Source organism: Lipophrys pholis, assembly GCF_963383615.2.
Source record: "Lipophrys pholis genome assembly, chromosome: 8".
Classification (NCBI taxonomy): domain Eukaryota; kingdom Metazoa; phylum Chordata; class Actinopteri; order Blenniiformes; family Blenniidae; genus Lipophrys; species Lipophrys pholis.
This window is the reverse complement of record NC_137630.1, coordinates 10,558,537-10,570,662: the sequence shown is the minus strand read 5'-3', so window position 1 is coordinate 10,570,662 and position 12,126 is coordinate 10,558,537. Positions and strand designations below refer to the sequence as shown.

The following is a 12,126-nucleotide window of genomic DNA, read 5'->3' as shown; positions in this document are numbered from 1 at the left end:
TCAACTGGCTCCTCTCAATGTGGAGGAGTAGCTTCTCCACTTTGAGACTCTCCTGGATGGCCGGAGCCCTTCCTGGACTGTGGTGTTGTCATGGCGGAAGGACTTGCGGTCTAGTGACCTTCAGAGCTATGGTGTACGGAGTACATTCTCCTGGTAGGGTCACCCAAGGTGGACAGGTCTGGAGTGACAGCCCACAAACATGTCCAAACCTCACACTTGCAAATGGAACACAAAAAAATATTGTGTACCCTACACAGACGAGGGTCACAGGGACACATCTCTGGAGCCAGGTCCAGGGTTGATGTTCCTTGGCAAGCACCTGGTGACCGGGTAGCCCACTTGTCCTGAACGGGCACAGCCTGAACAAGCAATGTGGGAAGGCTACGTGGACCCTCCACCCGCGAAATTCAACATGGGGGATTGATCGTTGCATTGCTCACGCAGCGCAAGAGAGTGGGGAGCCATGCGGTGTTGTAGGCCCCTGCAACAGAAATATTTCGGAGAAGTTTTTACAAATTCACTTATTTGTAAATTATGGCAGCTCCAACAAAAAAAATAACAATACGCATGGGCAAGTGAGTTTTATGTCTTGAAGAGATGTACGTTGGTATCCAGCCACAGAGGTTGACAGATCGGACAGCAAGAGGAAAACATATATACATGTCCCTTGCTCTGTGGTAGTGAGCGCATACAATAAAAATATAGATGTGGTGGATTTACTGGACTCCTTCAAGGCACTGTACAATAAAGTGGTACCATTAGTTTGTCTTCACCTTATTGCCCCCCTTCGACCCAAACTGCCTGGGTGAATGCAGTGTGAGAGTGAGTGGTTGGTGGTGGTCGGAGGGGCCGATGGCACAGTTTGGCAGCCTCGCTTCTGTCAGTCTGCCCCAGGGCAGCTGTGGCTACATACATAGATTACCACCATCGAGTATGGCGTGAATTAATAATGCAATGTAAAGCGTCTTTGAGTGCCCTGAAAAGCGCAATATAAAACCCATGCATTATTATTATTATTATTAATATTATTATTATTATTATTATTAGGGTATTTTTGTTGACAGTAACCTTGAAAATCTCTTCAAACGTAATCTCATCCGCTTACAGCAGACAGTAGTAGAAGACTTTAAAAGTGGATGGACGTACCACTTACCCTGCTCGGCAGGATCAAAGTCGTTAAAATGAATATCCTGCCTCGATTCCTGTATGAAATTCAGTCACCTCCAATCAATGTTCCTTCCACCTTCTTTTTTTCCCTTAACAAAATTGATCAGAGAGTGTTGTTTTTTGGGGGGGGTGTGATAAGATCGCACACTGTCGTGGGCATGACATTAAACTGCATCCAATGGTGAGTCTTCAGGCTGTGAAGACTGGAGTTCTGGGGAAAGATGACAGATGACAGATGCAAATAACCAGTGTTTTCCAACTACGCCCAGTGAGTCCTGGAGGGATTCTATGCATCTGTGGGTCTTCGGAATCGGAATGATTTTCACCCATGCAGGTGGAGCTATCAAAAGAGTCCTGAAGTCTGGTCTGGTGACGGTGCCCCGCAGACCAACACCACCCCAGACCACGGGCCACAGGATGTGACACCCAGACACCCGAAGGACTGCAGAGAAAACCCCCAGAGAGCCAGAGGCGCCCCACAACCTGAGCGAGGGAGCCATAGCACTAGGCAGCAGCTCGACAAGCCAGCCGAGTGCGGTCAGCCCCAGGGAGCCAGCCCAGCCAAGGGGTGGCCAAAATGGGACACAGCTCCAGGTGCCGGCACAGGCCTAGCCAAAGCAACCGTGCCCAGGGGTCAACCTGCACACTCCGGCTTTGCCATCATATTGACTACAGTTTAGTCAAACCCATATCGAAGATGTGATTGGCATACGATCCATAGTCTTAGCTATATTGTCTTGTGATTTTGAGTTTGTAATGTTTCTTCTTTAGAAATTCAAAAATAAAATATTAAAAAATTAAAAGAAAAGATTAAGCTTCACACATTCAAGTCGTACATCTCAGAAAGTTTGTGAACAAGTGGAAAGAACCTGGAGTGCAAGAAACATTGCCGAACTCCTCCAATCACTGGGGATACCATTATTGATAAATTGGAATACAATTTTGTGAGAGTGAAAATTTAACAAAGATATATTTTTAGTACTTTAAGTTTCTTGACATCATAACAATGATACTTCAGTTGAATGACAGAAATGTGACAGTGAAATAAATCTGTGGCACCCAACTGCCCAGTTGAGTTGTCCATTTATGAGGGATTGCATTTATGGTAAATGATATAAACACAGCACTAGATAAAGTTGGCATAGACAGCATTGTTTGTGTTTTACCTTTATGTCAGCACACACACATATATATGTGGTGCAACTTTGCACCATATATATATATATATATATATATATATATATATATATATATATATAGTGCAAAGTTGCTAAATGTGGAGTTAAGGACAGAAATTTACCAATACATATTTTATGAAAAATGTTTTTCTTAGTATGGCAGCCAGAGGGGTCACTTGTAGGGATGGGTACCTTTCACATATGAACTGATACGGTACCGATAACCAGTACCTGAGAACCGATACCGGTACTCAACTGTACCAATTTTTGGAAGTTTTGTATGTGGTAAGAAATCTTAATATTATTGAGAATAAAATCAAAAAATAAATTTATTCAACATATTTATTTCTCAATATATAAGCTTTACCAAATATATCAAAACAACATCCAACTGTTTGCATTGTTAGAATGTAGCTGTCTCACAAATTTCTTCTACATGAAAAACCTGAACTAAAACCACAGTTTTTTTCTTAATAATACACAAATTAAAACATAACTCCGCGTACTCCAATTTCTTTCCCCTCTGGAAAAATTGTGATGGCAGATCTGTGATGGTAAAGCTGAGGCTGTCGAAAATTGTGCACTCCTCTGCCTTGAGAAAAATATTGTGCATTTTGAAAAAAGGAGCCATACTTTCAAGTGCTTTCTCTCTACCATGCTTGGTCTGTTGTGTAAACCCAGAGCTACTGACTCATTATGCTTGCGTGCTTGCAATAAGGTGTTCAAGGCCAGCTCGGAAAATCGCCTACTCTTTCACTCCTCACAGTCACAAGGATGCATTTAGGTACCGAAACATGGCCCTGTTTCCACCGCACAAAAAGTGCAGGAATGGAATGGTATAGTCCTGTATGGTTCCGGTTTCCGCGGCAAGAATTGTTGATGGTACCGAAATAACAAAGGTTGACGCTTTTCCGTTGCCCTTCCGTTGGGGTACTCAGGACAATTGAACAGGTCCGGTATTGAGGAGCCGTCTGCTGATTGGTCAGTGATTTACTACACACCCTCAATATTTTATATGTCAGCAGTATCAATCCTCTGCTGTTAACATATTCAGCTTTGCACACTGGTTGTTTTTTTGGGGGGGGTTTTGCGGTGCAACTTTCACGTTGGTCCTGAAGAGCAGAGGCGAGGCAGGGACAGAGAGTGGGACTTGGGAGTAGACGCTATGGCCGTAACCGAACTGAGTTTGGAGCTCTAAGGTGCCGCGAATGTCCGTCGGCCAGCTCAGAGCAGCTCCGGTGCACTACCGAGCCCGCTCGTCACATCGCTGCTCCATTGCTCGAGCTGCCACATGTCCGCACACACTAGACGGTTCCAGCGCTCCAGTTCCCCAACACCGGAGTTCCGCAACCTGCCGGTGTGTGCTGACACGGAGTTACGGTGCGCCGGCCACCTGCTCGAAACGCGACCTGATGTAATGCAACGATTGGACTTTGACCACGTCCACACACCGTGCGCCAGGACACCAGAGCTGCTCCGACCCCCGGTGTCCATCCTCACATCGCGTCCGCTCTCTCCGCCTCAATGCGGAAGCTGCCAGCTTTGTGCTGCCAGAGTGCTGCCAGAGTGCACTCCAGTGCACTTCACCGGCGCTCTGTCTGAACCAACATGGAAGTTGCACCTGCAGCTCTGTGGCTGCAGATAAAAAAGTTAACTAAACAAATAGAGTATGTAAACAACAACAACAACAACAGAGGATTCATAAGGTCCAGATCAGCCACCCACGGCTGAGACTACTGTTACAATATCACATATCTGTGGAGCTCACAACCCGGCCTATATTTTAACCATACTTTCTGTGGAGGAAACGCGCACCAGATTTGACTCTGGGTATGCTTTGCCGTACTGCTCCGTACCGCTCCGTTCCATCCCTGCACTTTTTGTGCGGTGGAAATGAGGCATTCGATTATACATGAATCAGTACTCGGTAGTACTGATGGAATTCAGTCTGGACCTAAAAAGAACAGAATTCGGTGCCCATCCCTCGTCACTTCACAAAATCCGTGTAACTGCATGGTTGAAAAAAAAAAAAAAAAAAAAATATTTAGGCAGCAAATCTGATCTGGGCTTCAAGACTTGCAGTGTGAATGTGGGTGAAGAGAACCCACCATAACCTAAGCTCCTGAAATCCAATGTCCATCTCCAGTGAGACTGCTAGTGTTGACTGTGACTGTGTTCAATATCTTACAAGAACTTTAAGAATTATTTTCATTATATATATGTATATATATATATATATATATATATATATATATATATATATATATATATATATATATATATATATATATATATATATATATATATATATATATATATATATATATATATATATATATATAAAATACATAGTTATTGGGCTAAGCTCATGGTGTTTGTCCATACTTGTGGACTTGTGAGCTAGACAGATCAAATAAAGTATACAAATTAGCATGCAAAATACAAAAATGTTGAAAAATACTTCTTTCAGGGTTTGAAATTCCTCTCTAAAACCAAAATCTACTCCGTTTCAGGCAATTTTATGTGATCAAACTAAAAGATCAATGTAAATCCATAAATGCTGGGACAATTATTGAGTTTGACAGTTAATAAAAACAGACTGAAGTATTTGCAAATCAAATTACTTATGACAGAAACAGCATACTCGAAAAGATGAGATGAAATATTTTATTGATATAAAAGGAAATTCAAGTTTTCCAGTGTTCATATAACAATCAAAATATAGTGTATAGAAATATTTTTATAAATAAAACAATGCTTAAACAGTATTGCATATTTCTACAAGCAGATATGGGACACGACCGAAGTTAAACACAGTAAGACAAAACCCCCAATATATTTACCACTATTTTTAAATTATTTGAAACTGATGAAAGCAGTAGAGCAACAAGCACCGGAATATGGCTCAAATAGTGAAGTGAACTCTAAAATCTACTTATTGGTGGAACATTTTAGGGTCTTCTCATGTCCCAAAAATAGTCTTGGTCAGTCCAGGTCACTCTGGGTCACTTAAGATCAGTTTTAAACCAGTCTTTTGGTTTTGTTTTTGCTATATAGGGAAATCTCCCACTATAAACATTTGATACACTCGCTGGAAATGCCAAATTATGTTTTTACTAACCGTGCTAAAATGATGTATGACGTCTGTATGTTAGAGATTGACATATTTACTGCTGGCATCTACTGGCTGATTGTTTTGGTGTAATTCTGAATGAGACCTTGGAAGTACTGCTGTGTGTTTCTCAGGGGTTGGAAGATAATTATCACACATTTTGGGAGGAAGTACCACAGAAGGAAAGAGTAGAGACTGGAGAGGACTGCCAAAGCATTCAGAGTCTGGATGTACGTCCCATTGTAAAGTAGGTACACTGTGGCAAAAGCGATCCATGTGAAGATGAGCAGGAGCAGGCAGAAGGTGATTGATTTGGCCTCATTGTAGTTCTTTGGGAGGTCCTTCCCCATGTAGGAGAAAATGAAGCAAAGACAACACAGGGATAAAAGGAAAATCACACAACTGGATGCTGCTTTCAAATTAATGTCACAACCAAGAACTATTTTGTCTCTGTACCAAAACGTTTCATTGAAGGGTTTGGGAGGATCAATAGAGTATCCAATAAGAAGTAAGAGTGCCTGAATGGCAAAAGCCACAGTGATGACCAGCCACTGTCCGTGATATTTCATCCACCAGCTGTAAAGCTTGGGCAGCTTGGCTGCTATCTTAAAAATACAAACAATCTGAAAAGAGCGAACAACAAAACAGGCCAGACAGACAGTGTAGAACAACAGAAATGGTAAAAACCTCAAGATACAGGAAGCTGCTGTTGGCTGACCAAAATAAAAGTACACACTGACACTAGAAAGCGTGAGACAGATTAAAATGAGGAAGCACATGGGTCCTCCAGCAGATCTGACCACAGGTGTGTTGTAGTTGATGCCAAAGAGAACAGACACGGCCAGACTGAGTCCCACAAAGGCCCAGGCAGCAACCATGATGACTACAGCTCCAGCGTCTGTGAACGCTACGAACTCCACCACCCGCAGGTTGCAAGACGTGCTTCCCTCTGTGGACCATTCAGCCTCAGTGCAGGAGACACAAGTGTAGGGATCCTCTGTTTCACAACACAGAGAGAAACTGTTAGTGAAGATGTGGAAGAATAATAAGTCACATGTGCAGTGATTTTATTTAAGTATCTGAGTTGAGTCAATTACCTGAGTGGTAAAACATATTTGCATTTAAAGAATACTAAAAACAATCTGAAATAGTTCTCGGCATATCCATGAGTTTACACATCTTTTGTTGATATTTTGTTGTGAAATACTTCACCTGTGATGTTGATGAAAGACCCATTTTGGCAGATTTCACAGCTGAAGCAGCATTTGTGGATTCCCTCTTGGATTTTCTTGTATCCTACTGGACACTCCTGGGAACAAACTGAAGTCGGAACCTGTTGGACACAATCATTCAGGACAGAAGAAATATTTTTGGTTAAGTCCATGTTTAGAAAAAACATTACAGGCCCAGACAATTGTGGAAAGAGAACCTCGAAGCATCACTTCTGATTAATTTTGTTAATATAGTGAATGCCTTGTTTGCCAGAGTTGTGCAAACGTGACTTTAGTTAGTCATCCATACACATGGGAGAAGGTGTGATGCACCAAAACAAAGTACTCTCATTAACAAATTTGGAACTTTTGATTGGATAAGAAAATTACTTACTTTTCCATTTGTGTGCCACTGAATTTCCCTGCTGTTGATGACCAATTGGAAAGGTGGATAAAATTCATAATAGCCGACCTCCTGCACATCACCATTGTGGTTCCAAAAAACTATTAAGTAGAATCCAAAGTTGGGGTCACCATTTTCATCAAACTGTATTGTTTGATTTAAGAGTGTAAAGTTGGACTTTTTCAGCTCTGCTAGGACCTGAGGGAAGTACAAATAAAGATTAACTGTGATAACTGCAAATAATATATGTAGCACAACAAGGGTATTGTATGTTATCCCCCCCCCCAACTTCTCTTCTCTCTCTCTTTGAGCGTTCCCCCCAGGCGACTCCAGGTCTCTTCCTGTTGCAAGAGCAAAAACTGTTCTGACTCCAGAAGGCTCTCAATCACATAATATTGTTTGCCCAAGCTGCCGAACAGGACAAAGGCAAAAGAAAGACTTTTTGTTTTTAAAAATAAAGATTAATTGGGAGTGAACATCAAGAGCAAATGTGTTGCTCAGGTCACAAAAGGACAGAAAATCTTAAATAATTTTCAGTTAAAAACATTTGACTTTTGAATGCTTGCCTGAAAAAGTAGGTAAACTCTCCAATGAACTAATTTGGCTGAAATCATGCTTTCATGTTTCTATGCATCATTTTTGCATTTCCTTTTTATTTCAATCCAACTGTTGCTTTTGTACCCTTCCTGGACTGTGGCCTTGTCGTGGCTTAGAGATCCAAGGAGCTCATGAGCTCTTTGGAGTCAGTTGAGGTGGTTGAAGCATCTGATTAGGATGCCCCCTTGTCGCCGCCCATTAGAGGTTAACAGGCGTGTCTGACTGGAAGGACGCCCTGAGGTCAGCCAAGGACTCACTGGAGAGATTAGAACTCTGGTTTGGTCTCAGAGCGGCTTGGGGTCCCCCCAGAGGAGCTGAAGGAAGTTTGCGGGAGACAGAGATATCTGCCCTTATTTTGCTCGCTATACTGCCATTGCAAACCCAGGATGGATGGATGGATGGATGGATGGATGGATGGATGGATGGATGGATGGATGGATGGATGGATGGATGGATGGATGGATGGATGGATGGATGGATGGATGGATGGATGGATGGATGGATGGACAGACGGCTATTCACAGGCTTAGCATTCCAGTGAAAACTGATGTTGTTTGACCCAGGCTTCACAAACTATTTCCAATCCATTTGGATGAATGACGTTTTTATTGTTGACGTAAACTAACACAGTTGGAGTCCAGGGGGGTATTCCAGTAAGGAGGTTCAACAATCTCTGCGTCTCCTCCCGGAAGTCGGAGTCAACTGACTCTGAAATGGGAACTTTCCGGTTCCAGAACAACTGATCTGAATTAGTTCAATCAACTCTGAGTATGTGAACCTTGGGTCACAACCACAATAAAAAGCCATCATCAATGGATCAATCAATGGAGCCCCGATACCACGAGTCACTATGGCAACAGATCGAAAACCGAGTTATTTTGCTCTAAAAGTCCCGGCGCTGCAGAGGAGAGAGACGACTGGGAGAAAACTGCTGCCAGAGTGAAGGCATAAGTTTGAACGCTCTACTTCATTGACTTAACATTTAACTTAAGATCAGGTAGACATAATAAACGGGTAAAATCTGAATTTAATTTAGGTGCAATCCAACAGGAGAAAGGCAACTTGGGAGCAGCTAAAAATGAAATATAAAAACATCTTTCAGAATGAAAAGGCTTATATATATATATATATATATATATATATATATATATATATATATATATATATATATATGCTCTGATTGTACCTCATTTTGATAAAAATTTTAGTATTTAAATTGATGTAGACTATTAAATAAATGAATAAAAATATTCAGGAGCCACTTCAAGTAGTAATTTAAACCAGCAACAAAATGTTGTTTGAACTCGTCCTCTGCTAATGTCCTACTTCGTGGAATAACACAGTGTTTAGACATTTATATTCAAGTGGAGTCATTTAAAATGTGACGATGTGTACATCAACACTCAATGAATTAATAAAATACCACGAGGGTGGCAGGAAAGGTTCTTAATCGGTGCAATGTGATCTGGGCGACAGTGCTCAGACTGCCACCCCCGCGACCTGGAAACGGATAAGCGGGAGAAAATGGATGGATGGGTGGACCACGAGGGTGACTTTTCTAACCGCTCTACACTTTATTAGTTGCTTTACTAATAATATAAACTATCATTTCACAAAAAATTTTGGGAACAAATGGGGAACTAAATAGTAAAAAAAAAAAAAAAAAAAAACCCTTCTAATCTTGGCCGGAAAACTCTCTCGCGATCCCCATCTTCTTTCTCTGTTTCTGCAATTCAGCAAATTAAGCTCCCAACAAGTCTACGGTATATATCATTACACCCTTGAAATGGTCAAAGTGAAAAAATGATGCTTACCATGTGTGGGTACACTGTAATATTGTCATTACATCTGCCAGCTCCACACTGTAGTGTATTGTGTAAGGCGTGGGCGATGGAGTACACAGCAGCATAAACAGTGAAAGAGAAAGTTGGGTTTGCACCGATGATATCTGCAGCACTCAACTCACTGCAGTCGAAAACTTGATTGCAAAATGTCTCCTGTTCTGCGTTTTCACAAAGGGCAGCAGCTTTGGCAGAATGGACAAAATCACTGAAGCCAGGTATTGTCTTTGCAGGTGCAGCAACCCCGACCACAGTCCCAACATTCCTGATTCCTTTTGTCTTGGGGATTTTTCTGTTCAAGGACCATGCATCTGTTGCTATCCACACCTTGTTGGTGACATTTTGCTGTATTGCTGACTCAAAAAGAACTTCTGCAGTCCATTCGGAAGCAAAAACAATTATCACATGCACCCTCAGGGTCTCTATATGTCTGAATATTCTAGGGTAATCTGTTTGATGATCAAGGCCTTTGGTATATGCCAGGCAGATGTCAGTATCTTGAATTTTCCTGATGAACAATTCTTGACCATCATCGCCAAAACTATTATCATCGTATAGGAAAGCTACCCAGTGCCATTTAAAGTTCATCAAAATCCTGACAATAATTTCAATGACATCTTTGTTGGTATGCACTGTTCGTAAGAAAGATGGATAGGTTTTCTTTTCTGAAAACGCAGAACCAGATGCACTATAGCTGACCTGGTGAAAGTGACAGAGAATTTATGATTATTTACACGGGCAATACATTGTCAAATATAAAGTGATAGGGTAATTAATAGTAAAGAGTTGGTAAATTTACCATCGGAACCAGATCCATCATGAAGAGCGGCGCTACAGTCATTGACTTAGTACTTGTGTAACTACCAATCACAGCCATCAAATTCTTTTGAGAGTCACCCCAAGGCTCGATCGAGCCGTTCACTGAGATGAGATTGAGGATGCTTGGGAAGCTATACCTATCTGAACACTGGTCAAACAGGACATAGCCAATGGATACATTTGGCAGGAGGCTGGTAGAGTTGTTGATTTCCTCTACAGCAAATCTCATCACCTGAAAGCTCCGATAGCTCGACAGAATTAAAGGCTGACTGAGGACAGAGAAAAGAATTGAGCAGCAATAAAAAATTTAAAAAAAGCTTTAATAGTTATTCAGACTGAAATTTGATAACATTTCCTAAAGTGACACACCAGTTCAAATTCTTATACATTTACATCCTGCCAGTGCTATAAATGTAGTCGAGACGGTTCCGTGTCAAAGTCAACCTATCTTTTGTTGAGATGAATTATAGATTCATATATGTGGGTCAATTCAAGGAAAATGTTGGTTCAGGAGTGATTGAAATTTAGTTGTTTTCATGTGTGATGTAAATCAGAGCCCGTTTGTGATCAACAGATGTTTTTCACCAAATGTGTAAAATCTAAAAATGACCAACCTGCTCTCTAAAATAACTATTAAGGTTCATTCTACCACCACAATGAGGGAGTTCTAGGTTTGGGTCATCAGTGACACTAAGTATTCTGTCATGGTATCAAGTATAAACTGAATAGCAACACATCTGATGGACTTTGGGGAATAGCTGCTTGCTGAAAGCTTAAATGAAGGTAAGGGACTCACCTGGTGCAGTCGATGGCTTCTGGTCGGTCGAGATGAAGAGGAGAGCTGACGTGATGAATATCAAAAAGCCCACCGAGCAAATAATCTCCATGCAGCTGAAACTCTGAGGATGGGACGGTGTTTCGTGCTACTGCATGCAGTAGAGATCCCAGCAGGTATAGAAAACCCAAATTCATCATCGACTTCGGTGTTCAATTTTCTTTTTTCAGTTTGGATGCATTCGCTGACCCTAACGCGTCACTTCGTAACTTTTGAGAATGCACAAGGACGGGCACCTACTGCCAGCTCTAATGTTTGGTGGAGAAACCACAAATCTGTATGCAAACATGATCTGAACTGTGTTTGCTGGAGACTTGTGCAGGCAGGTTGACGGCATCCGTCTTGACTTTTTGTGGCAGGCTTGAGTTTTCGACCAACGACAGGTTTTCAGTTGGAGTGTCTAAAATGTAACTGGGTTTGGGATTACATTTGTGCACATTTGTCCAGATAAGAAGCGTCCCAAAGCCATTGACTGAATCGGGTCAACGAGACTTCGTCCTGTCTGGGAAGACGCTTCGTCCCAACTTGTGCCATAGAGGCTTCAACATTTGTTACTGCCTCCTCCAGGGAACGGTTTACAGCTTTACTTTACTTGGATTTACTACTTAATACCAACAGCAGTGAGAAATCCATTTTAATTTTTGTCAAATTCCATCAATCTTCTTCCAATTCCAGCTTATTATGGGTGAAGACACTACGGGCAGGCTGCCAGTCCACCACAGGGAAGTTTCTCTAAATGTATTTTCATCCTTGCTGGATTTTCTGTTACTTTCAAGAAATTTTAACCTTTTCAAAATAAGTCAACTACAGACCCATGAAATCACAAAATGCCACTTAAATTTCTTTTAACAGACACATTTAGCAGTTTCATAACTCAATTCTTTAAAAGGTTGGTTTGCCATAGATTTAGTGGTCAGTTAATAATAATAATGAAAACATGCTTGCCCTCACTTGGCCACATTT

At 41.5% G+C, this 12,126-nt stretch overlaps 1 protein-coding gene across 1 annotated transcript; it reads right to left on the bottom strand.

Annotated features, from left to right (window-relative positions):
• Positions 1-5,525: 5,525 nt before the first annotated feature.
• On the bottom strand, positions 5,526-11,300 carry LOC308113625 (taste receptor type 1 member 1-like; the record flags this gene model as incomplete). Its single annotated transcript, XM_080470019.1, has 6 exons — positions 5,526-6,454; positions 6,670-6,790; positions 7,141-7,269; positions 9,483-10,208; positions 10,309-10,597; positions 11,125-11,300. The coding sequence occupies 6 exons, from the start codon at positions 11,298-11,300 to the stop codon at positions 5,526-5,528; spliced, it is 2,370 nt and encodes a 789-aa protein (XP_080326145.1).
• Between the last annotated feature and the right edge of the window lie 826 nt (positions 11,301-12,126).